This window comes from Acomys russatus, chromosome 6 (genome assembly GCF_903995435.1).
Source record: "Acomys russatus chromosome 6, mAcoRus1.1, whole genome shotgun sequence".
Lineage (NCBI taxonomy): Eukaryota > Metazoa > Chordata > Mammalia > Rodentia > Muridae > Acomys > Acomys russatus.
Window position 1 is genome coordinate 5,149,974 of NC_067142.1, and position 27,778 is coordinate 5,177,751.

At 45.8% G+C, this 27,778-nt stretch overlaps 1 protein-coding gene across 1 annotated transcript in view; it reads left to right on the forward strand.

Moving 5' to 3' along the window:
• Bcl2 (BCL2 apoptosis regulator) overlaps window positions 1-21,807 on the forward strand; it is a 176,089-nt gene extending 154,282 nt beyond the window's left edge. The window contains exon 2 of the mRNA XM_051147210.1: window positions 21,546-21,807. Within this exon, the coding sequence (XP_051003167.1) occupies window positions 21,546-21,680 (135 nt within the window). The 3' untranslated portion in view covers window positions 21,681-21,807. The remainder of the gene's footprint in view (window positions 1-21,545) is intronic.
• The last annotated feature ends 5,971 nt before the right edge of the window (window positions 21,808-27,778 follow it).

Sequence of the window (27,778 nt, forward strand, 5' to 3'; positions counted from 1 at the left end):
AGGACTGTCCCATGAGCATAGGCAGGGTCTTGTGAGAGAGAGGCTGTGTGCCTGGGGTCTTAGGGATGTAAAGGACTTTGTGTAATCGTGAAAGATACAGACTAGTATTTAAGCAGAGCCGACTTCCCCATTGGGCCACATTTGCAGAGGAAGGCTGCAGGCTAGGTACAGGCCCGCTGAGTGGGAGTGGGCAGGACTGCGGCTAGGCAGCCCTCCGCAGGCCTCCCTTGGACCCTATGGTGTGGAAGTTACCGCTGTTGATTCTCCTTGTGGGCACAATTCCTTTGGATCCTGAAGAAGAGCTGAACAGATCCCCAGAAGGAAATACAATCCATTTGTCACTTCAGAGGCTCTTGGGCCTCAGGTAGGGTTTGTTTCTGGGACTCAGGGAAATTGTGTTTCTCCTTCACATTCCAGAATTCCCTGCAAAGCAGTTCTGTAGCAGGCAGGCTTTCCCTGAATGACATGGAAAGAATTTCCACTTCTTGAGATTGGAGTCTCTGTCAGCGTAAACGCTCTTGAGGTGGCACGGTGACACATGTGGTATCAGCCAGCAGGGCCAGACCACAGACTCGGAGGAGTCCAGAGTGCACCCCACACATTCCCGTGGGATCTAGCTCTAGAGCGTGCATGGGAGGGCCTCATGACTTGTGGTTTCCCGTGGTCACAGGGTCCTTTTTCTGATAACGCAGCCTCAAGACTGACTCATGTCTGCCTGCATATACCAGCTGGCTGCCTCTGGGACTGCCCCAGCACAGTCCCAAACTCCCAACTTAATTCTATGCCCTGAACGTCCTCAGCTTTCTCTACTTGATTTTTTCCCCCTTCAGTACTGGGGAGTGAACCCAGGGCAAAGCTAGCCCTAAGCTATTTACTCAGCTCTCTTTGAAATCCTTAGGGTTTTGGGTCCTTAACCTTCTATAACATCCTACCAGCCTACCTTAAAACATCTCAGTGCATTTCCTCTGTCTTCTTCTGTCAGTCTCAAGCATCTCTAGTGTTATGGCTTCAGTTGTTCTGTGTCTTGATATAATTTCGACCTCCAACAGGCGAAGCAAAGTTTAGTTGAAGAATACCATTATAGGGCTTTTACAGCCTTAGATTCAAATCTCACTTAACTTGGGGCCAAATTCAGGAACGTGTCTGCTGTGAGTCTCTTGTCCTGTGTGTTTATAAAAGGACCCTATGGGGCCTGGCACAGTAGTTAGCTCTCACTCTGCATCTCGGATTTAGTGTCTGGCCAGAAGTAGACACTAGATGAGTACGTTGAGGAGTGGTCTGAGTCCCTTTGGGTGGCCTGACTCAAATTCCAAAGATAGATCCAAAGGAGTGGAAGCCAGGCCTCCTTCCTGAGAAAAGCCGTCATGAAGTAAGGACTTACAGAGCTTGCACTGATTTGTTACAAAAAAAAAAAAAATGATGCTACATGCACCTGGATCCAAAATAAGCCAAGGTGCCAAACCCATACCTCCCCTTACCCAAGCTTGAGCCTCTTATGCTCTTATGAGAGACGCTCTCTCGAGTTGGCATTTGTGGAGTGCTTCTGGGTAATGAATGAGCATTGCTGTTGTCCTGCGAAGCCCGATCACCGGCCACCCCTAAAGTACTAACACAGCGCTGTACACAGAGGCATTAGTAAATACAGCGTCACTGGCTGCTGCTATAGCAGTCCAGCATCACGGTTTCAGTAGACGGGGTCTATAAAAACTTGAGTTAAGGAGGGAATGGAGCTAGTAATATACTCACTTACACGTGGATATTAGCCCAACAAATATGTCCTCTGAGGGACTCTACCTAGCAGGGGATCAGGACAGATATTGGGACTTGCGCTGGACTCTGGGAGAAGAGTTGTATGGAAGATTTGAGGGCTGGAAGGATGGAGAAAGGTCAGGAGCTCCAAATCGACTATCAAAGCGGTGGGATCAGACCTGAGGTGGGAGGTGGGGGACTTCACAAACTGAGCACCAGCCAAGGACATTGCAACAAGAACTTAGACCAATGGGCAGCTCATTCTCCACATGGGGAAGGGGAGCGGGAGGAATCCTCTGACAAGAACTCTGGAGCCTTCAATTGATCACCGCCCTTAGAGAGAGGCCCTGTGGGAATAAACACAGAGGAAGGGCATGCAGGCTAACCAGGTGAGACCTGATAGGCTGTGGTCAGATGGTGGGGGAGGAGGAGCCCACCTGTCAGAGGTCTAGGGAGGGGAATAGGGCAGAAGAGGGAGGAAGAGTGGAACAGGAAGATAAGGTGAGGGGATTATACTCAGGAGGGAATGTGAATAAATTATAATAAAAAAAAAAAATAAGTATAAAAAATAGAAAGAAAAAAAAAAAAAAAGAAAAGAAATTAACAGCCAGAAAAGATGGGCAGTAAAGGCTCCTATAGTTACCCAGGGGGTTGGTAAGTTGTGTGTTTGAGTCAAGTCAGACAACTCTGGTAGCAGAATAAGTACTCTCCTCCCAAGAGTTCTATTTAAACAAACAAACCTCGGGACCTACATGAATAAGTTATAGACAGGGAAGGGACAATCAAACTGCTAATCAGTTGACCTTAAATAGGATTGTCTTACATGATCCTTGGGAAAGGCCTAATCTAACATCAGGGCCTCTAGAAATTTTTTGATTGCATTTATTTATCTGTTGTGAGTATGTATACATACATATGTGTGAGTATGTGCCAAGTGTAACATGATTCTGTTCTCTCCTTTGAGCACATGGGTCCTTAGGATTGAACTCATGTTGTCAGCCTTGCGAGCAAGCACCTTTACCTTTTGATATATAATAAATATTATCTTGTTCCCTGGGTGGCCCTATGTAGGACTGAAGCCTTGCTGGTATAGGTACTTCCACGTGAGGTGGGCTCATAGTGTGTAGACCCCACTTCAGCTTTCTACTATTTAAGGGGGAGGTCCCATTCTGTCAGAGGTCTAGGGGAGGAGAATAGGGTGGGAGAGGGAGAGAGGGTGGGAAAGGAAGATACAAATGAGAGGACAACAATAGAAGCAATGCAAAATGAGTAAATTATAATAAATTAAAAAAATAAATATACACCCTGAAAGAAAGGAAGGCACAAAGAAAGAAAGAAAGAAAGCTAATGTGGTAGCTCAAATCTGTAATCTAGAGAGGACTGCTGCCAGGCCTAACCCTAACCCTAACCCTGAGCCCTGTCTCAAAAAATAAAACAAAAATTAATTAATTAATTGAAAGTTTAAAGAGAACGCTCTTCTTGCAGACATTAAAACTTTGGTTTCTTGTTTTCCCAGAAAACACATTTCAGACACGCAATGACAATGAAACTAATTTTTTTTTAATTTAGAATAACTTTTAGAAAATATTTACCTTTGCAAGTTAGTGAAACATACTTGGTTAAAGCTGACATCATCAACCATGGATTACACCCCAAGGGGGGATCAAACTATTATTTAGAACCCTCCATATTTGAGCACCCACACTACACACACCCACAGTACACACACACACTACACACACATACAACATACATACACCATACACCCACTATACACACACACATATACAACACATACACACACACCTAATGCATACAAACACACTACACACACATAACACATTACACAATGCACCCACACTACACACACAGAATTAACACTAGCACACAGGACACATACACCACACGACACACACACAGTAGACACATAGAACACGGACACACAGACACCCACACGAAACACACAAAGGATACACAGATAACACGTACACACATACACCACACACTATACCACAAACATTATACACATATAACACGTACACACCAACACCCACACGATACACACACAGTATACACATATAACACGTACACACACACACCACACTACGACACACACAGAGACAAAATAGCACACGTACACAAGCACACCCCACACTATACACACAAAGTATTACACAATATAACCGTACACACATACACCCACACTTACACACACACATCTACCACACGCATAACACGTATACACACATAACCCACCACTACCACACACATATACACATATAACACGCATAACACACACCCACACATGCACCACACCACACTACACACACACATTATACACATATAACACGTACACACACACACCCACACTATACACACACATTATACACATATAACACGTACACACACACACCCCACACTATACACACACATTATACACATAACACGTACACACACACCCACACATACACACAATATACATACACGTACCACAACACACACATACATCCACACTACACACACAGAACACATACACAAACACATACACACACTATACACATACACACACATGTATACTCACACTATACACACACCCACACACACATACACTATATACATACACACACATTATACATACACATACACACACCCCCTATCCTACACACAACAACATAATACAGACACACACAGAACACATACACACACATGCATGAATGCATGCACATACATATCCATTTCCCACGTGTTTCAGGAAGTTAGGATTTAAAGACATTTAAATGATGCTGCAGCTCCAAACAGAAATGAAAAGCATGTAAAATGACAAGACTTGCAATTTCAAGAATGTAGCAGGAATACAAACATGAGATTTAGCCCTTTTGTTACTCTTCATTATCTATCACAAATCCCTCTCAGTTAATTACAGTACCTGTAAGTCACTCTGTGAAGAGTAACCCTCTGCAGACTGCACCTGCATAACAGGCTGGCGTCATGTCAGACGTCCACTGTCAGATGGTCGCCATGATGCTTAGCGCTCTGTGCACTCCATGGTGCCATTCCTGGTAGCACCCAGCACAGCCTACATCCTACATCAGCACCCACTGCCAGAGCCGTGTTATCCAGAGGAGAAGGCTGAAGTCACGGGAGGGTGGAACTCAGCGTGTCTTGGGTCTAAAGAGATCTTTTTTAAAAATTAATTTATTCAGATTACAAGTAAATGTTATCCCATCACTTGTATCCTCCCATTCCTCCCTCCCCCTTTCACTCTATCCCCTCCCCTAGGTCTATGAGTGAGGGGACCTCCTCCCCCACTATATGGTCATAGGCTATCAAGTTCATCTTGGTTCTTGGTAGCCTGCTTATTCTTTCTTGAGTGCCACTAGAGCTCCCCACCAAGAGGAGGTTGTCAAATATGGGGCACCAGAGTTCATGTCAGGGTCAGTCCTCGCTCTCCACCCAACTGTGGAGAATGTCCTCTCCATTGGCTAGATCTGAGTAGGGGCTCGATGTTTACTACTTTGGGTCTAAAGAGATCTTATTCATTACAAGCAGCCAGTGTTTTATTCTTCTAAATGAGTGATTGGTGCAGAATTTCTACTTACTAACTTCAGAGCAGATCCAAATAGAAAAGAGGTGCAAACAATCAAAATGGAGAAGAACAAACTTTTGTTTATAAAACTTGAGTTAAGGAGGGAATGAAGCATAGTATATACACACTTACACGTGGATATTAGCCCAACAAATATGTCCTCTGAGAGACTCTACCTAGCAGGGGATCAGGACAGATATTGGGACTTGCAGCTGGACTCTGGAGAAGAGTTGTATGGAAGAGTGAGGGCTGGAAGGATGGAGAAAGGTCAGGAGCTCCACAATCGGACTATCAAAGCTGGTGGATCTAGACCTGAGGTGGGAGGTGGGGGACTTCACAAACTGATGCACCAGCCAAGGACATTGCAAGCAGAGAACCTAGACCAATGGGCAGCTCATTCTCCACATGGGGAAAGGGGGAGCGGAGGAATTCCTCTGACAAGAACTCTGGAGCCTTCAATTTGATCACCGCCCCTTAGGAGAGAGGCCCTGTGGGAATAAACACAGAGGAAGGGCATGCAGGCTAACCAGGTGAGACCTGATAGGCTGTGGTCAGATGGTGGGGGAGGAGGAGCCCACCTGTCAGAGGTCTAGGGGAGGGGAATAGGGCAGAAGAGGGAGGAAGAGTGGGAACAGGAAGATAAGGGTGAGGGGATTATACTCAGGAGGGAATGTGAATAAATTATAATAAAAAGAAAAAATAATAAGTATAAAAAATAGAAAGAAAAAAAAAAAAAAAAGAAAAGAAATTAACAGCAGAAAGATGGGCAGTAAAGGCTCCCTATATGTTACCTCTAGGGGGTTTTGTAAGTTGTGTGTTTGAGTCAAGTCAGACACTCTGGTAAGCAGAATAAGTACTCTCCTCCCAAGAGTTCTATTTAAACAAACAAACCTCGGGACCTACATGAATAAGTTATAGACAGGGAAGGGACAATTCAAAGTGCTAATCAGTTGACCTTAAATAGGATTGTCTTACATGATCCTTGGGAAAGGCCTAATCTAACATCAGGGCTCCTAGAAATTTTTTGATTGCATTTATTTATCTGTGTTTGAGTATGTATACATACATATATGTGTGAGTATGTGCCATAGTGTAACATGATTCTGTTCTCTCCTTTGAGCACATGGGTCCTTAGGATTGAACTCATGTTGTCAGCCTTGGCAGCAAGCACCTTTACCTTTTGATATATATATAATATATATCTTGTTCCCTAGGTGGCCCTATGTTAGGACATGAAGCCTTGCTGGTATAGGTACTTCACGTGAGGTGGGCTCATAGTGTGTAGACCCCACTTCAGCTTTCTATTTTCCCTGTGCTGGCAAAATGACAAAAGCCAGCTTGCTTCCTCCTTCTGTCACCTGCTGCCATGCCATCCCCTCCCTCCATCATGGATTCTAACCCTCTGGCACTGTAAGCCAAAATAAACTCTCCTTAAATTGGCCAGGTGTGGTGGTGCACACCTTTAATCCCAGCACTCAGGAAGCAGAGAGAGGCGGATCACTGTGAGTTAGAGGCCAGCGTGGTCTACAAAGTGAGTCCAGGACAGCCAAGGCTACACAGAGAGACCCTGTCTTGAAAAACAAAACAAAAAACCAAAAACAAATAAACAAACAAAAATGGAGGGAATGGAAAAACACAGCCAGTGGAGAAGACTAGATAGCAACCGAGTTGGGGAAGAGTTAGGTCTAAAAGAGCTGTCCCAGATGAGTGTTGGTAAAGCCTGGGAAGGCCAAGACAGGAGAGCTCAGAGGGCCCACTTGGGTCTTTTCATGCAGCCTTCTTGGTGTCCCCTACACTTGGCTGTTAGGTCAAGAATAGCCCACACTTGGGGTGGAGTGGAAGTCATGGCCACTGTCTACTTAACTGATATGTGCTGGCCCCAGACTCAACTTTTCAACTGGGTGCATTAGAGAACTGTGCTGAAGATGCTCAACTGCACATGCAACTCGAGACATGGCTTGTCAGGGCTCACTGCTTCAGTTATAGACTGGCTCCACAGACTTCTAGCCTTTTGAAACAAACCTAAGGACTGTCCCATGAGCATAGGCAGGGTCTTGTGAGAGAGAGGCTGTGTGCCTGGGGTCTTAGGGATTTACAAACCTAAGGACTGTCCCATGAGCATAGGCAGGGTCTTGTGAGAGAGAGGCTGTGTGCCTGGGGTCTTAGGGATGTAAAGGACTTTGTGTAATCGTGAAAGATACAGACTAGTATTTAAGCAGAGCCGACTTCCCCATTGGGCCACATTTGCAGAGGAAGGCTGCAGGCTAGGTTACAGGCCCGCTGAGTGGGAGTGGGCAGGACTGCGGCTAGGCAGCCCTCCGCAGGCCTCCCTTGGACCCTATGGTGTGGAAGTTACCGCTGTTGATTCTCCTTGTGGGCACAATTCCTTTGGATCCTGAAGAAGAGCTGAACAGATCCCCAGAAGGAAATACAATCCAGTTGTCACTTCAGAGGCTCTTGGGCCTCAGGTAGGGTTTGTTTCTGTGACTCAGGGAAATTGTGTTCTCCTTCACATTCCAGAATTCCCTGCAAAGCAGTTCTGTAGCAGGCAGGCTTTCCCTGAATGACATGGAAAGAATTTCCCTTCTTGAGATTGGAGTCTCTGTCAGCGTAAACGCTCTTGAGGTGGCACGGTGACACATGTGGTATCAGCCAGCAGGGCCAGACCACAGACTCGGAGGAGTCCAGAGTGCACCCCACACATTCCCGTGGGATCTAGCTCTAGAGCGTGCATGGGAGGCCTCATGACTTGTGGTTTCCCGTGGTCACAGGGTCCTTTTTCTGATAACGCAGCCTCAAGGACTGACTCATGTCTGCCTGCATATACCAGCTGGCTGCCTCTGGGACTGCCCCAGCACAGTCCCAAACTCCCAACTTAATTCTATGCCCTGAACGTCCTCAGCTTTCTCTACTTGATTTTTTCCCCCTTCAGTACTGGGGAGTGAACCCAGGGCAAAGCTAGCCCTAAGCTATTTACTCAGCTCTCTTTGAAATCCTTAGGGTTTGGGTCCTTAACCTTCTATACATCCTACCAGCCTACCTTAAAACATCTCAGTGCATTTCCTCTGTCTTCTTCTGTCAGTCTCAAGCATCTCTAGTGTTATGGCTTCAGTTGTTCTGTGTCTTGATATAATTTCGACCTCCAACAGGCGAAGCAAAGTTTAGTTGAAGAATACCATTATAGGGCTTTTACAGCCTTAGATTCAAATCTCACTTAACTTGGGCCAAATTCAGGAACGTGTCTGCTGTGAGTCTCTTGTCCTGTGTTGTTTATAAAAGGACCCTATGGGGCCTGGCACAGTAGTTAGCTCTCACTCTGCATCTCGGATTTAGTGTCTGGCCAGAAGTAGACACTAGATGAGTACGTTGAGGAGTGGTCTGAGTCCCTTTGGGTGGCCTGACTCAAATTCCAAAGATAGATCCAAAGGAGTGGAAGCCAGGCCTCCTTCCTGAGAAAAGCCGTCATGAAGTAAGGACTTACAGAGCTTGCACTGATTTGTTACAAAAAAAAAAAAATGATGCTACATGCACCTGGATCCAAAATGAGCCAAGGTGCCAAACCCAATACCTCCCCTTACCCAAGCTTGAGCCTCTTATGCTCTTATGAGAGACGCTCTCTCGAGTTGGCATTTGTGGAGTGCTTCTGGGTAATGAATGAGCATTGCTGTTGTCCTGCGAAGCCCTGATCACCGGCCACCCCTAAAGTACTAACACAGCGCTGTACACAGAGGCATTAGTAAATACAGCGTCACTGGCTGCTGCTATAGCAGTCCAGCATCACGGTTTCAGTAGACGGGGTTACTGGAACGTCACAAGTAGAGACTCGGGTGTTGACAACCAGCATGCCAATCCAGCTCAAGAACTTTCATCTCCGACTGAGGCATCGCCAGTGCTCATGGGCCCAGAGACATGACTCAGTCAGCAAATATATGCAGATCTTCTGCAGGCACAGCCTGGCAGGCTACAAGATGACAGAAACAGTTACCTTGGAAGTTAAGTACCCAAGAGCACTACTCACTCAAAATACCCATCACTAAGAGCACTGGTGTGCTTCGGACAGTGGGTGGACTTTGCTTGTGTCTGCATCAGACTCACTTAGGAGACTGGCCTTATGACAGGTCTTATGTCAGTGGCCTCAGGCCAGCCGTCTAATCAATGTGTCTGGGGGTTCTGCTGATGGAAGAGATTTCAGTTCCCCCATCCACCTTTCTCACCCCTCCTTTCCTCCTTCCCTCTGTCCCCCTCTCCATATACGGCCTTCTAGTTCTGGCAGCCCAACACACACTGACTGGGACCCTTTCGGTTAGCCGCCATGCTGGCATATCTCAGCCCTGTGTTAATGAGCTTGCATCCAGAACACCAGCCTTGACCCTGCTCAGCATTTGCATGCTCCATTCCTAACAGCTGGTGTTAGCGGCAAACAGGCTTTGCGTTTTCCTTGAGACATAGCGGGTTGTCCTTTCTGTGCTCAGGAAGACAGTCAGAGGAAGGAAGAGGTTTGTCAGAGAGCCAGCCAGTGTGCCTTGAAATGCATGCATCTGGTTTTCTTCACACTGAGTCTGTCCAGGTGAACTGAGCTAAGTCATAAACTACAAAACGAAAGCAGATTTTCCTGAATGCGCCTACATGGAACACGCTGCATTCACCGCCATGTATCAACCCCCGCCTGGGACGGAGAGGATGTAATCACCCTTCCTTTACAGATGGCTGGATTGATGGCGCAGATAGAAAGCCTCTCCTATGGGGTGCTCCAAGGACCATCTCAACCATTTTGACTGTTGCCGAAGGAATAATTCCTTGGGCTGCCAAGTGGGGGGCCAGGAGCAGGTTGAGACTCGTTCTGTCTTAGGGGTGCTTTGGCTTGGGATATTAGTAGGCTTGATCTTTAGGTAGAGTGTGGGACTTATTTGTCCCAGACCAAAACAAAAAACAAAAAAAACCAAACCAGTAGGAAGAAGGCACCCCGTAGATGGCACAGCTGGTCAGTGCCCAACAGATATCACCAATGGAAACAGCTTCTCCTTTGAGCTCCTTACTCCTATGTGCCCCACTCCGGGGTTAAACTGATTTTCAGTGAATCCTCATTTGGAAATGCAGGTTCTTTGTACCTCCTCCCACCAGCCTCAGTCAACACTTGCTGCTTTAAGCAAGTGAAAAAGCCAACATTTGGCTGCTAACTCTGCTCCTCCCTGTTTAGTCAATGCAGAGTTCCCTCTGTTCCCTGGCTGCAGCAGCGATGTACTGATGGTGGAGATTCGACCAGGCTCAGAGCTTCAGAAGCATGTGCTTTCAGTTCCCATTTTTGGCATAGTTTCATGAATTAACTCTTGCCTTGATATGCAGGGCCAGGCCACATGTTCACAGGCCACATGGCAGGCATAATGGGCACTGCGTGTGTGGCCCAGGGAATGACCTACACAGTGGGTGCCCAGCTACCTCTGGTCCTGTGGAGCTTCGGTGCTTATGTTCACACTCGTGTATAAGGGTGGGCAGTGGGGCAGGTGGGCCAGTGGCCAGAGACAAGGAAACGAGTGAGAACCCAGTAGCCTCAGACACTGGGGTCCTATCTAATGCTAACTGCGCTCCAGGAATGGAGAGTCCCATCTGGCCCCCAGCACAAGCAGAGCTTCACACTTTTCTCCCAATCTGAGGTACACTGGCTTCTTGGGACTAAGTAAAATTGGCATGAATTCCAGGCCCAATAGTGAATGTGTGGTCACAGCTACTGGGATGCTGAGGTGGGAGAACTGAGGGAAAGCATCACAGAAACTCAGCTTGAGACCAAACTAGGTAGCAAAGTAAGACCCTGTCTCTTGAAAACAAAATAATGGTGCAAAATGTGCTGTATAGAAATACAGGGTATAGAGAGGCTGGGGAAGGACTTCTGGGAAAAATAGCTGCTATATGCTTGTAAAGGCAGAGATTGGAGGCACAGGAAAACGAACACCAGAGGCACGGCACCTTTTCCCATGCTCGCAGGGAGGGATGTAGCTCAGAGCCCTAGCAGAGGGGCCTGAGCCCAGGGAGTTAGTTCTGAGGCCAGCAGGGGCCTGTGAAAGCAGAGTGCGATTGAGATGGACCACTCTGAGGGGAATCAATTATGCTAACATATCTTCTGGCATGCACCAGCACATCCGAAGCCATATCCCCAAGGATGCTAGAGAAACAGAACAAGACCTTGACAGTGCAAGCCCAGATGGAGCAACAGTTTGCAGAGGAAGAAAATGTACGGCCTTCAAGAATGTGGGCCTCTCACCTCATCATGGGGTGCACTCAGCTGGCCTGACTCCTCACCCACAACAAGTCTGCTGAACAATTCTGCTGTAGTTTGTTTTTAAAGGCTAACTGTGGGGGAGACATTCATAATGAAAGGAGTCTCACCTCCCTGGTTCACATACCTTCTAAGCAGAGCTGCAGATTCAGACACTCTGTCCAATTCCATATGGTATAAAATTGTCAAGCCTCCCCCTCGTGGATTGCAAGAAATATAGTCATTTTTTAAAATATAGTTCATATACCATGGAATTCCACTTACTATGATCAATTCATTGGATTTTTAATATTCAAAGAGTTTAGTACTAGCACCACTAAGTCCAGAACTTTTCTTTTATCAATGTAAAAGCACGCCTGTACCCATTGACAGTTATTCTGTAATTTTCCCAAGCTCCTGGCAGCCATTCATCTGACTTCTGTCTCTGAATCTTCCTTATTTGAGACAATTCACATAAGCAGAATTGTACTGCACTTGCTTGGACTTTTATGCCAGGCTTTTCTCATTGACTTTTTGTCTCAGGGTTCACCCAGCCTATAGCACAGCACATTGCCTCATTCCTTTTATGGATACAAGCATTCCACTGTGTAGACATACTGTGTGTTGTCTGTTTATCAGGTAGCAGATAGTTGGGCTATTTCTACTCTTTGGCTTTTGCAAATAATGCCGATGTGTTCGAGTTTTTATATGAGCATATGTCTTCAATTATATTGATTACATACTAGGAGTTAAGCTGTTGCTTCATGCAGTAGCTCAAAGTAACTGTTTAAAGAACCTTCAAAGTGTTTTCTACCATGGCCACACACTTTTATATTCCCACTGCCCTCATGTTAAGGCTCCAATATGCTACATTCTCACAAATGTTACTGTCCATTTAAAAAAATTACAGCCATCTAGTGGTTCTGAAGTGCAAGCTCATTGTAGTTCCAATGGCATTTCCCTAATAACTAATAATCATGTACTTATTGGTCACATGAACACCATGTAGCAGAATGTCCATTCAAATTCTTTGCCTGCTTTTCAGTTTGGTTAGCTATCTTCTTATTATCTAACTAGCTATAGTAAGATTTTTGTGCATCGTGCTTTCTTAAGTAACTCAAAAACACAAACTGATATTCTCCCCCAAATAACAACATGTTGTACATCCAAAGATAGAAAGAAATAGTACACCATCAGGAAGAGCTCTGGCCAGGAGGAGACAGTGGAATGTGGAAAGCAAAGTGGAGAAACTGCCAGGGCAAAGCCTCAGAGGCAGTTAGTGAGGCCAGCAGTGTGTGCCCCCTACAAACTCATCCACTCCAAGTGAGCACCTGGTCCCCAGGTTGTAGAACCTGTCAGAGGCGGGGCTTACCAGGAGAGGCAGAGGAGTTCTAACCCAGCCCCCTCCCTGCCCTCAGCTCTGCTTCCTGCACTGCCTGGATGTTATGAGCAGCTTTACACTTCTGCCACCATGCCTTTCCCATCACAATGGACAACATCCTCAAATCCGGAGTCAAAATAAACCCGTCGTCTCTTCTAGCCATATCATTTAGCACAATAGCCAGAAAAGTAACTGATGCCAGTGCCTCCCTCTGTGGCTCTGCAGACATGTTATAAATGAGTACCACACACTAAGTGTCTTCCTTCTGGGCCAGGACACTGCAGGACCAATGTCCCTACATGCACAAAATGCTTTGAATAGACTGAACAAACCCATGCCCATTAAAGCTACAGTGTGCTTATAGAATATCACCCAGAAGTTATACCATAGAGACAGGTCAAATGTAAAGGCTCCTCAGTGCTTTCCACAAAATCATGTCTGGTGATGAAATGAACAAGCAAGCTGGAGATAAGATGCCAGGGCTGGATACTGATCGAGATGCCCATCTCTTTTGGTATGAACTTGGTGAATGGAAGGGCACAGCTGTTAACCTACACCCATTTCCACATATGTCTCCTGAAGTGTGGGCCTGCTCACACTCCCTTTACAGGAGGGACCTGAGCCACAGGTGGACAGGCAGCCCTCCCCACAGGAGTTGCATGGCTGGACTGCACCAGGAACTTGTGTCCGTGCCCCTTTCCTGCTCATGTCAGGTCAGGTGGTCAGTGGGCCCAGGACCCTTCAAGTTCTTGCTAGGGCCTGTGGGTCTCTGGGTCTGCTGGAGCAGCTGGATATGGCTGAGCGCCCATTGACCAGCCTTCTGGCTGTGTCACAGCTCCCAATGTCAATTACTTTCACAATGTTCTGCTCCAGAAATAAGGCAGTCTTCGTGTCTCTCATCTCACACCCTCTTTGATTCCTGAGACCCACCACCTCATTTATAGCCTAGCTAAGTTTTCATAATAAAATATACGCCAAACTTCCCTGGCCCAACCCATTGCAGGCAAGCAAGTTTTATTTGTGTTGTATTTGGGCTTCTCCTCTCCTGTCATTTGTCCAGCAGGTTTCTACTTACAACCAAATGATGCTTAGATTAGATTTTGTTGGATATGTCTTTGGACTGTGCTTCAAAGAGCCCTGCCCTCTGGGCCCAGGGCCTCTCCAAGATGGAGGTGCATTGACTGGGTGATGGATACCCTGAGGAATAAAAGTGGCACATCTTATGCCTCGCCAGTGTGTCCTTTTCCCACCTAGAGGCCAAGCCACTGTGTGTGGCCTTCAGCTAGATGTTCAAAGCTGTCTTTCCATTTTCCTTTCCCTCAAACCTGAAGTCAGGATTTTGGGAGAATAGGGAAGGCTCAGAATCAAAGGCACAGGGAACAGACACAAGTGTGTCACTGAGAAAGCCAGCCTTTTCTGCAGAGGGAACCCTCAGGGCCCGTTTAACACAACGTGGCTACAGAGGAAATCCTGCCTAGCCAAACGATAAGGGGGAAATGGAGTCACTTCCTCACCAGCTGCTTCACTCAAGTAGAAAAAAAAAGCCCTCACTTCCTTGCGAGTGCATGCTTCTGCTTTCGCTCAGAGCTAGTTCTGGTATCAAGACAATCACAGCTTCCTCGCCCTCACAGAGCACTTCCGGCCTTCACTGATGAGTATGCCCTTGATGCCACCGTCACCTCCTTGACTCACTGGCATCCTCTTGGGCCTAAGTGTTTAATATCAGCAAATAGATGATGCTGGGAGTGAGTCTCCTGCCTCTGCAGAAGCGCCTACAACTCAGAACCACTCAGCTTGCTTATGTCTGCCTGAGTGTCCAGAAATAGCCCTGGGCCTTGCTCATCGCCCTTGTTTTATGCAACAGACATGAACATGGCCTGCTGCAACCTACTGGATTGTTGTGCATTTACTTGTAGAGAGCCTTTTTTTTTAAGTGTGTCTTTCTAGTGTGGGTAAGAAACTACTGATCTCCGGATGGAGGGCTTGCAGTCAGACACCTGCCTCATGGAGGTTCACTGTGAATGAAGGTAGAAGTGACATAACACTTAGCAACCCAGTAGCACAGAAGCTGACCAGCAAGTCCCCACGTAGATGATTGATGCACCCTGTGAGCTGGCTGAGCATCCTTCCTTTGGGAAGGAACTGGAGGTTGCTGCAAAGAACAGTGAGTTTTCTTTAAGTTGGCCCTTTATTTGGCCTTCAGGTGCTCTTTCTCTTAAGACTGTCCCTTACTTTGGGAGCCCTGCTATATAATCAAAGAAACCAGCTTCTTCCACTAATGTGTGTATTTGTCAAATGGCTAGTAGGTGACAGACACCTGCTCCAGGGATCCACAGAGAAACAGAATACAAACCTTCAGCTGCAGGTGCTAATGGTTGGAGGAGACAAACATGGAAAGAGACTATTCATGCCATAGGTGACAAGAAAAAAAAATTTTGTTTTTGCTTAGTGTTAAAGAAAGTTGTCTGTAGAAAATGGCTGTTTTGGGTCTCTGAATGAGCAAGAGTTCACCGAAAAGAGGAAAGTGAGAAGACTGGGCCAGAGCCTGGAAGCCGTGGACTTGAAGAATTTGGTCTTTGAGAATAAGCATTGAGGTGAAGGGCTTGTAACTAGATAGAGCATTCTGGCTACAACAGAAAAACACTTAATGGCAGAGCACAAGCCTGGAGGTAGAGAGCATGGATTGGAAACCACAACAGTAAGTATAAGAGGCAGAGATGGAGATGGAGATCTGCGTTGGTGCTGCAGACATCACCCCTACCTACCAGGCCTTCCCCCTGCAGTGTTAACTAACTTTACCTCCAGCTCCAAGCTACATGGAACCTGTCTCCCTGCTCTAGAGCCACTTGACCCGCACACAGTGGGTTGCAAGTGCTATGGCACTGGCACCTGTGTAGGTCCAAGCTTCTTGCTCTGCATACCAGGAGTTACTGTTGAAATCTCCCAGCTTAGTGTTCCATGCTGGTTCCTAGGTTTCTCCAGCAGGGCTAATCTCTCCAAGGATGGGGTATTTCTTGCTGGGAGAGGAGATTCTAGCTTGGCATTTTCTCTACTCTCACCTCCTCCTCACTTTTAGCATCCTGGGGTCAGCTCCCAGGTAGATTGCTTATACTCAGTCTTTGTCTTTGAGTGTGTTAGTGGGGGAAGCCATGCTAACAGTAGAATGCTCTCGGGTCAGTGGCATGTGCACCATGGTGGCGGGCAGAGTTGGTGGAGGGAATGATGTTAGAATGTAACTGGAGGGTTAAAGAGATAACTCAGTTAACAAAGTACTCGCTGCAAATGCCCGAGGGCCTACATTTGAATCTCTAGAATCCATGTCAAACCTAGGATGACATCACACATCCCAGCACTTAGGGAAGCAGAGACAAGAGGGTTCCTGGAGCTCACCAGTCATCCAGCATAGCCAAACTGTTGAGCTTTATGTTCAGTATCTCCAAAAGTAAGACAGAAAGCAACTGAAGAAGATACCCAATGTTATTTCTGGCTTTGGTGTGTGTGTGTGTGTGTGTGTGTGTGTGTGTGTGTGTGTGTGTGCATGCACATGAATTTGTAGATTCACACTCATATAAACATACACATACAATACATACTGTGTGTATATGCACCCACATACATACATGTGCACCCATGTGAACATACAACACAAACAGGCATGAATGTGTACCTGCATACCTACATGCAAACCATATAAACATGCACATACAACACACACAAGTGCTTATGTGCACCTGCATATATACATGCACACCCTGTATGAACATGCACATATAAAACACATAGGAAAGCAACTGGAATCTGGCAGCTTGAATGAGAGTAGGAATCTATATAATGACTTCATAGACTTCTTCACAGGGGTGGTATTTAAGATGGGAACAGGAAAGGAGATTGACATAGAGTGAGATGGGGGTCCATGCAGAAGCCAGTGACATCGAGTACGTATGTGGACCATCAGAGGAGGAGAAAGGTGCCCATGAAGGATCTAGCAAGGAAAGTCCAAGAAACATGAGGAGCTGACAAGCATGTTGGCCCTTAAGCACACAGCGTCTGTGAGTGCCATGGAGTCCTATCAGAAACATAGAAGGAAGTTGCTAAGATGTTGGTAAAATGAAGGTGGAAAACAGAACCAAAGAGAGGGGTTGGCAGTTTGTCTGGAAGGGGAAAGAGAGAAGATGGCAGCTAGGGTGGATCACACAGACATTGTGAGAAAGTCAGACACTTATATGCCAAGAGGAAGAGGCAGAAGAAACGGTGAAGCAGAATGGTGCTAAAGAGTGGGGACAGTTGGTGGAGGAAAGTTCCAGAACCATAGAAGACAGATGAGTGACCCCAAACAAGCTTTTGTGGCAGTTTGTGCCCATTGGCCTCAAGTTACTCAAAAGGGGGTGCCATTAACTGCTGCAAAGAAAGCAGTACACATAGGAAAGGGGGTGACTGCTTGGCACAGTCCTGGGCAGAATGAGAGGCTCTGACAGAGGGTCGGGAATTGCTGAGCTCCTCAGAAGCTGTGTCTTGAGTGCTCCTCAGTGCTGTACTGTTTGGTGTGTTTTTTGGAAATACCTGGAAGCTGAGCCAGGCACAGTGTGGAATGGAGCAGAACCCCAGGGGTGAGATGTTCACACGGGTGACCATGTGTGTGTTTGCATACATACACACAAACGTGTAGGTGATTGCTATGATATACTAGTGTGCTAAAGTGTATTTCCATTTGGTGGACCCATTACACACGTGTGCTGATCTTATTTTCAGGCCTTTAAATTATTTGGTGGTACTTCTAGTAAATACAACCAGTTGTTTTTGTTAATTTTCAAGGTATATAACTATAAGTGGAATGGCTAAAGAAAAGATAACATTTTAAAGTCTTTTCAAAAGTACCCCCAGACTCCAGGGCTTTCTTCATTCACCCTTGCCTGGGATCACAGCCTTTGCCACGCCATTTTTGGCTCTTGATTTTATTTAAATCTCATCCATTTTTGCCAACCAGCTCAGTTTGGGTTTTTCCAACTTTATTTTTTCCTTAAACGACATTTCATAAAAGATTCTGAGTGAGGGATGGAAATTTTGAAGGGTGAACGGCCTTCAGGGAGAGGTGTATGAGAGAGACCAAGCATAGGGCTCCAGAGACAGGCTGGAGTGTAGCTGCGGTGCAGCATAGAGCAATGGGAACAGTTGTAGCTGAGAACTGGCCTGTCACTGTCCATCCCTCTCTGAGTTGAGCACTTTGCCCCGTGGGTCACCCTGGGTGAATGCACACTAAGACTGTCTGTAGCTTCACAGTGTGAAACTTACAAAGAGCCAGAAAAGTATGTGGGGAGGGGGATTTCTTCTCCCTATCTGATGTGTGGAGACCAGCAGAGGGCAAACGACCTCTCCTGGGACCTATGAGCACCCCTAGGCCCTGCAGGTGCAGTGGGGAAGCTGTGCCATCCTTGACATGAGCAGGGACGCTGCACTCACTGGACATGCAGAGAGAACCAAGTGTCAAAGACCAAGATAGTCTTTCCTATCTTTGTTGCTTTTTTTAATGAGAAGATATTTGTTTTATTTTAAATTGTGTGTATTTATTTGAGTGTCAGGATGTACACATGAGTACAGGTCCCCACAGAGGCCATGGACCTTGATCCCCTGGAGCTGGATTTTCAGGATTTGTAACGTCCCAACCTGAATTTCGGTCCTCTGTAGGAGCAGCATATGCTCTAACCACTGAGCCGCCTCTCCAGCCCTTTGTTGTTTTTAGTACATAAAATGAGCAAATACGTATTTTAAAAATGGCATTCAAGCTTAAACAAATAATGACAGGCTCTTCAAAAGACTTCGGAAATCTCCCTAATTGGGATGTTTGAGAAAGCAGGGTTCTCTCTAGAAACACGTCTTCAGAGGTTCAGTTCTGAGCCCACAGGGGCCCCTCCCACGCTGGGATTACAGAGGGCAGGCTGTAGGGGCCTCCTCATGCAGTCTCCAAAGGTTAGACGATTCACTGCTGTGCTGCCCTACAATGTGAGGGACTAGTGAGCTATATAGCGCAAGCAGACATTGCTGCCTCACGTCCATCGTCAGAGCTAATGCTGGCTCTAGGGGAGCTGGGCGGCAGGTTGCACACAGGAGCGAGTAGGCATTCCCACTGGAGGGCATAGGTGGGTGGAGCCGGTGCAGGGCTCCCAGAGGGCGAGATGGGGGGCAGACAACAGCACATATCGCTGTCACTGTGTTCCTTGCCCTTCTGGACCACACTGACAGATGGATTGAAGGAACATATGTTACCCGTCACAGCCGCCAATTGTACAACCAGGCGTGCGATAAATAAGGTTCCGGGTTGGAGAATTTGCTGAAGGCCACAAACTAATAAGTGTTCAGAGTGGAGGGGTCTGCCCCTGATGCGTCTGCAAGTTCAGAGGCTTTCCAGACCCTTCAGGCTTCAAAGCCCAGCCCCCTGTCTTTGGGCCAAGAGGTACTAGTTTAGCTCGCCTCATTTTCAGAATGCTGTCTCTCTTTACGGTGCACTTGGGAAATGGTCCTTGGGATGCTGCCTGGAGCAGCAGAGTTACAAACAGGCCAGGGTCAAGGATGCCCTGAAGCACTAGGGTATCTTTGGCTGGGCTCACACGTTCATGGCTGTTGAAGAGATGGGAGAGGACCACCAGACATGGCTGCTGTCCTTCTTCTACCTCTATTGGTCAGGTGGCCCATTCTCATGCACAGGGAAGGATGCTTCTTCGGGAATTGTCAGGGTGGGACCTGAACTGTGACTGAGAGTCCCTTCCATGTATTTCATTTGTGCCCTTTGCTGTCTCTTCTGGAACTCAAATTTTAGATTTCCCCAACAATAGATATATAAAAAGAAATCCTTTGCGCCCCCTCCTGGCAAAAGTTAGTCTAGCCCCTCCAGAGATAACCAACATTTGCTTGGGGCCAGCTGGCAACTCAGTCCATTGCAAAGGTGGCCACCATTACTGATGTGCACCCGGGCTGCCTGTTCTCCTGTGGCCCTTGGTCTAGAGGGTGTCCTGTCAATTAAAACGTCTCAGCCTCAGTGCCATTGGCATCTGGGTCTGAGTCGTTCTCCCTAGTAGAGGCTGAGCATGCCTTACAGGATGTTGACATCCCTGATAGCTACCCACTAGATGCTAATAGCTCATTTGCCCCAGATAATGAGGACCAATTATTTTCAGACATCCTTGGGGGACAAGATGGTCTTTCATATGAGCCACCACCCAAAACCAAAGCCACTTTGCAAACAGTGACTTTGGTCAGAAGGCCACTATGGGGTGGCAAGGACAGGTCAGCATAATCCCTTCATGGTTATTGGTAATGACTTTGATGCACATTGTCAATAGAGTTGTAGGAACTTATTCTTTCAAAAATGAATGGCTAAACACCTTATATATAAAGGTATATGACAATGTTACTTATAATTCCTAAAGTATGAAACACTATAAAAATTTTGTTTATAAAGTGTGGTACCAGATACTATGCAGTCATGAAAAATAGCCATGTAAATATATATCTAGCAATGCGAGCAGCTCTCCTAGCCATGCCTTTACCCTCCCCTTTAAGACTTCTTCAGGATCATCAGAGGCAGTTCCACATAGGATTGATACGCATGTGGCCAAAGTAGATCAGATTCAAAACAATGTGAGGGCTGAGGAAATGGCTCAGCCGGTAAAGCACTTACCGCGAGAGCATAAAGACCTGCTTTTAATTCCCAGAATTGTGTGAAAAGCTAGGTGCAGTGGCACACAGCCAGAATCCCAGCACCATGGAGGGCAGAGTGAAGGGCATTCACTTGGATATGGGTTCAAATCCTGGTTCTACCACTTATTGAACACATTCCTTAACCTCTGTGATTCTGAGAGGCTTATCCTGCCCCTTACTCAGTACATTTTTTTTAAGTGGTGTGGGTTGACTATTTGTCAAAACTGCAACCTGAAATCTTGGCCCTTATGCCAAGCCTTTCTCACTCCCTCACAAATGCCCCATGACTGAGAGCCCCTGCTACAACAGGCAGGTGGTGAGATTTTCATCTTCTGTACAGGAAGCCCTAAAATGATTTTGTGAGACCAGTAAGAAGAATAAATAAGAAAATGAATGTTAGGCATCTAGTACAGTCCCTAGAATACAGCAAGCACACAATAAAAATGTGTAGGCAGCATTGCCTGGACGATGCTTTATCGGTTTTATGAATGGCCATGCTAGCAAAATTGCAATACTGCCAATTTTCTCCAGTGTCTTTACTGACTGACTTCTCCTGAACACTTTCCTATCCATTGCTGATGGATATGATATTTCCTCGGGGTGAGCCCTGTTTCGCAGAGCTTTGTACAATACAAGTTTCTAGCTTCACGTTTTATGTACTGCTGAGTGTCTGAGCACTTGGCATGTAAACACCTCTGACTGAGTAAGCTGCTTCCCAGACCATTGCCTGCAAAGAATAGTTTTTTGAATTGCCCACTGACATCTGAGGTCGCCTGGCATGCTGAGGTACATGGTACCATGCCTCTGTCCTGCTGATGGGGAGGCCTTCTGAGCTCTCTTGTGGTTAATGTTCTTTCTTTGTCCTTTTTTTCTCTTCCCCACTGCAGGATGCCTTTGTGGAACTATATGGTCCCAGCATGCGGCCTCTGTTTGATTTCTCCTGGCTCTCTCTGAAGACCCTGCTCAGCCTGGCCCTGGTGGGGGCCTGCATCACTCTGGGTGCCTACCTGGGCCACAAATGAGGTCCACAGACCTGCCCCAAACAAATATGCAAAAGGTTCACTAAAGCAGTAGAAATAATATGCATTATCAGCAATGTACCATGAAACAAAGTTGTGATCTTTTTTAAAAGCAGAACATACATACACGCGCGCACACACCACACACACACACACACACACACACACACACACACACACACACACACACACACACACATTCAGGCAAACGGTCGAATCAGCTATTTACTGCCAAAGGGAAATATCATTTATTTTTTACATTATTTAGGAAAAAATGATTTATTTATTTAAGACATTTCCATTGAAACTCTAGGCTTTGAAAACCCTACCAGGAATTCCCAAGAACCCCGTGCGGTTCTACCTGCTGGCCTGTGCCTGTGGACATGGATCTGGGGTCTGGCGTCCCATCTAAAGAGCAAATGGCACAGGACCTTCACTGCTGGGGAAGCCTGTAGTCTGGCTGCTGGAATCCGTGGATAAGGCTTCGATGTGATCTACATACAATGGCCCTGGTGGCTAAGATACTGTAGGGGGAAGGTGCCTACAGGGAAGTCTGGTCTTCCTTGGACTGGAGAGACAACTTTTGTATGTGACTCCCATGGTACATACCCAGTCAGAGGACAAAGGCTGGGAACTTCAGATGGACTTGGAACCCATGAAGAGTTCCCCCACTGAGTGACAGTGATGGGAAAATGCCCTTAACCATAGGAAATTATTTTTTTAAGCTACCAATTGTGCCGAGAAGCATTTTAGCAGTTTATACAATATCATCCAGTACCTTAATCCCTTACTGTAGATATTCATACATTTTGGATACACCCACCCCTCCTCCAAAACTTACGGAGGCTTCTGGATTTGAGGAAATGGATAGGTGGTGACTTCTGCTGCATCAGGAAGAATGGGGTCTCCCAGCCCTTCAGGCGGCCACAAGTGCCTGCTTCTAGGAGAACCTCCCTGTAGCTCAGCAACGGAGCCCAGGCCTGGCCAAGTGTGGCCCTCAACAGCCTCGTCCCAGGGCTTGGAGCAGAGTGGGTTCATTTCTGAATGTCTGGAGTCGACAGAGCTCAGACTTGCACCGTGAGAAGGAGCAATCATCAGGTTCACATACTGGGGCCTGCTACCCTCAGCCCTGCCAGGCCAGCCCGCTTTATCTGGAGCCTGAGAGACACCCTTCTGAAGACACTTGCCTTTGCAGAGAGGAGAAAGCAGGCTCAGTGCCTGTCCTGCCAGAGGGTGTGGTGAGGGCAGGGACACCACCCATAGAAGAAGACGCCTTGGCCCTTTGGCAGCCACAAGCACCTGTTAGCAGTGGTCTGTTACATTTAAGGCTTTAAGCCACTTTGGAGAGGAATCCAAAGGAAGCAGTGAGGCCAGGTTCAAGGACTGGATGACCCAGGTCTGTGGAATTACATGGAAAACATTATCTTGTAGTTTGGTTTGATTTGGAAACCTGACAGAGGGAGGGAATAAAAGGTTTTGGTATGTATGGAATATGGAGATTATCTGTACATCCTGGGGCAAAAAAAAAAAAAAAAAAAAGATGGAAAATTATAGAGGAATAACAAAAAAAAAAAATAAGATGTCTAGCTAATGAAAGGGGAAGCACTTCCTCCCTAAGTTTAGAATTAGCGCAGAGACATTTGTGGAGTGACTTCGTGGCATTATCACACTCTATTGTCCATTCGTCTGTGTTAGCTTTGGAATGTACTTCATTCAATGTTTATTTCCATGGTTGGTATTTCAAAAGCTGCTTTCAGAAAGAATACAGGCATCTCAGCATTTTAAAACTTGTTTACGACCTAGAATTTTTGTTAGTAACAGATACTTTTTCCATTTGAGATATTTGTCTCTTGGTTCTTCAAAAGCATTTCTGAAAAGGTGGGAAAACCCCAAGAGAGCTGGAGGGTGGGGAGAGAATCTGGGGTTCATTGCCCCCTCAGCTGCTTTGCTCGAACTCACTTCTCTGTATAGACCCCTGGGATTGTTTATTGTGATGGATATAGCTGTTGTTCCTTTGACCTTGTTTCTTCAAGGTTTACTTGTCCCTGGACAATTCAGCATTTAACTCAAGTTACCTAGGATTACATGTATGTGTGGTTAAACCCATGAGGTCCATTCTGTTGGAAATCCAGATGGGAAACAGAGCAAAGGGTTAGAATCTGGCTCTGGTGGTTGGCCTTCTGAGAGTTGCTTTGTGTGGCCTGTTCCAGCATAGGTGCATCAGGAGCCCTCTTACCCACCTCCCCTGGGCCTGCCTCCCTGAAATACAGAGGCCCTTGCATTGCTGCAAGAGCAGGAAAGCCAGAGATCTCAGTAGGCTTCAGAGAACAGTATGATCAGAACTTTTCAAGTTCAACTTTTAAGCAAAATATTATCCTATGAAAGGTTTACATAGTCCACATGATGAATATGGAAAAACAAACCCTGTGCTGCTATCCCGCCAAGAGCATTGCAATGGAATCAGTTTGCAGTACACGCAAGTGGCGGGGCTCCTTCAAGCTGCTTTTTAGAAGTTACGATGAAGAACACAGACATTTTAAATATAAAACCTGTTTCTCTTTTGTTTTTGTTATTATTGTTCAAACTGAGATTTGTAGAGTATTTGAAAATGTATATATATTAAAAAGAAGAGAAAAAGAAGAAGAAGAGAAAGAAGAAGAAGAAGAAGAAGAAGAAGAAGAAGAAGAAGAAGAAGAAGAAGAAGAAGAAGAAGGTTGTGATGGTCATAGGATTCCTTCAAGTATGGGATTTTGTTTTCTGATTTGAATGGCAAATTCACCCAGATACTGGACCCCAGAATTGGACAGTATTGTGGCTGCACTTGCTCTAAGCATAGTCGACGGTTTGCTTTTCTTGTTAAAAATATGTTAGGAGCGAAGAGTGTATATAGAAGCCTTGACTAACCTTTTTCTTCCTCCTTCTTAAAAAATAGTCTCAAATGTTTTATAGTCGGGCAACAGCGAGCCATCTCCATGCATTTCATATTAAGAAGGGTTTCACACCCAACTCTCAACTCCTCAGTAAACTTTAGAGTCTTCTCTCTATCAATAAAAGCCAGGAGACACGGAACTGAGAGGCTCAGAGATGGCCAATCAGAAGAGCACCCCAGCACCTTCTGGTGCTCCACTGCTCACCCCGCACTCTGAAAGAGAGATGGAATAAATGGAGAAGTTCGTTCCCAGCGATTTCTCAGTGGCTGAGTATGTGTGCAGGCTTGAGAGTTCCATGACAGCTGCAGCTAAGGAAGCACTTTCCTGTAGTTCAAGAAAAACCCTCCACCCTGCCCAACTCGCTTGTCTCTGCATGTCTGGGTGTGGCCTTCATTCATACGCACATTTTTTTCACTGGCACATACTCATTTATTACATCTAAAAGCCTCTCTGTGTCTGGAGGAGGGGGAAGCAGGGTATAGGAAGTGTCTAATGAACTCAGAGCGATTAAAAGAAGCAGTACTGATAATGGGGTCGATAATGGGGTTATTACCCAAGGGTCTAGCTTCCACAATGAATGGCAGTCTGTATTTGTAAGCAACCCTAGACTAAAAGGACTCATAAATGTGAACTTCATCTCTAACTGGGCTTTGAGGGTGGCGGGTGTCTTTATACTTCCTTATCACCTATGGTTAGAAATAGACGCCTACCCTATCAGGAAAAAATAACAGGGAAGGGTTGAAATATAAGCCAGCCTAAGGAACTTAGGGATCCGCTGAAGTTCTGTTCTGATCTTATACTATGGTGTCTATTGCAGCTCAGACAAATATGGTTACACACTTCTTAAGAAATACAATTCTACATTGTCAGGCCCATGAAGGCTCTAATCAGATCTGTATTGTTGCCCAATTTGGATCTTTCAGGGATTTTTTTTTTTCTATGCCATTAATATAGGGACAAAAGACATTTGTTATGAGGTGGGAGAGAGGAAGCTCTCTTCGATGAGTTGAACACTCTCCAGGTTGGACCAGAGTGTGAAGGCCTTCAGGAGAAGCAGAACTGTGGGGAGCGAGGGACTTTTCCAGGGCTCATTGTTCTGTCGTCCCTCTAAAGGCTTTTTGCACTAAGCTCTGTGGTACCAGATTCCAGGGACAGTGACAGAGTTCAAAGTCTGGCTTCATATGGTCATGAGAGAGCATATATTTCAAGTTGGTTATGCCTAATGAGTGTTCAAACAGTAAGTTTGACATTTTAACCAATGAGATGTTTAAACAACAACCTTCCAGTTGGTAGGGACATCTGTTTCTCAATGTTTTTTTTTATACACAGTGTAGAAGAAAATAGATAAAGTTAAGGAAAACGTTGTGGGACCGAGTTAGGTAAAGGATTGCATCCATCCTGGAGCCTCAGCCTAGGAATCCTCAGAGCTCTATAGACACCTATTCGCTGCACATCTCACCAGCACAGAGAGAAGCAGGTGGAGGGTGTATGGTACCTTAGCATTTCATCATGGATGTCCAAGAAAAATAGCCTAAAGCCAGTGTGTTGTGCCCCAAGTTCAGAACAGAAGACAAAAACAGCCATGGAAAAGCCAGCTTATCAGAAATCCTGGGAATGTTAATGTGCGGCCATGCGGCCATGCTGCCTTCCTTGTACCTTCCCTCTTGGGAAACCTGCAGTGGGCCCTCCAGCTGGCTCATTTCATTAAACTCTCCCCTCCGGAGATAACATCTGAAGGATTGATGGTAGATTCAGTTTCCTTTAGGAGACACTTTGCTTTGGAGAGGGGGGTGGTTTATTATAATATCTTCTTAAGTTTTCAACTAAGCTTTGCTTTGGCTTCAGCTATATTGGGGTTATTTTTTAAACCAAGTCATGTACAAATAAGTGTTTTTGTATTGAAACCTTTGTTATCAAGATTTTTGTACTTTTAGCCATGGGCTGCTTTTAAGGTTGATACTTTTAGGTATGGCAGATACCTATAGCACTGTACATACAAGAAATATATAAGTGTACTTTGCATAGTTAAGGTCAAGTAAGTCTCCAGTTGGCTACCGTTAAATATAATGCACTTGATTTGTGTTGTTGGATAATGTTACATTACCATTAACTCCCCATGTCTGTCTAAAGAAAAATAAAGTGCAGTGTGTGGCATCCGTTGTCCTCTAAAACTGTTTACATCATGCTAACATGGCTGTGTCTGCTACCTGTCATTATCAAAGAAACCTTTGGAAAGCTTCTTAACAAGCCACCAGGACTATCCTGAACAAGTTCTACACAAGTCCTTGAAGACTGGGTGAAAGAATTGCCTTACCAGAGAAATGACCTTAAAAGGAACTTCTTTTGGGTTTTGGCTGCTAGACACCTGTACTGGTTTGGGATGGAACAGCCATGAATTCCATTGCCTAAGAGAATTCATGTTGCTGTTTGGTGAGTTCTTTCATATAGATGGGGACCCCAGCCCCCACTCCTATCCTATTTTCACTGCTGTTACTATAATAAAATATTCTGACAAAAAGCAATTTAGGAGAGCAAACGTTTATTTAAGATCACAATTCCAAGTTAGAGTCCACCATAGCAGAGAAGCCAAGGCCACAAGACTTAAACAGCTAGGCACATCACACCACAGTCAAGAGAGGACAAGTAAATGTGTGCAAGCTCACAGACTAACACACTGTAGAAATCACTCATAAAGACTCTTCCCAGTTCGTCAGTATGAAGCTGGCAACTAGACCTAACCAGCATCACTCCACAATATGAAACGCTATATGAAAAGGTGAGAACACTTGCTTTGGAATGTGCAAACTTGTAAGTTACAAGAGATTCAGTGTTTCTTACTTACGCTTGGGCCCTGATGTTTTAATATTCACTGGCACAAATCTCTGCCCTTCAACTTGACTCTAAAGCCTATGATGGTTAACATCTGTCTGTTCAACATCTGCTAGATATAAAACCATGGATACCCCCCACCTGTTCTGATACCTCAGAAGGCAGATGCTGGCTTCTATTCCATAGGAGAGGACTGAGATACAGAAGATAAACAGCCACCTCATGCTCTCAGTTACCGCAGGTAGAATCCTTCTTTCTTTCCAATGAAGTGATCTCCAAACCACTGCACACACAACCATGGGATAACAACTTTTCTGAGCAGGCCCAACACTTGAGATGTTT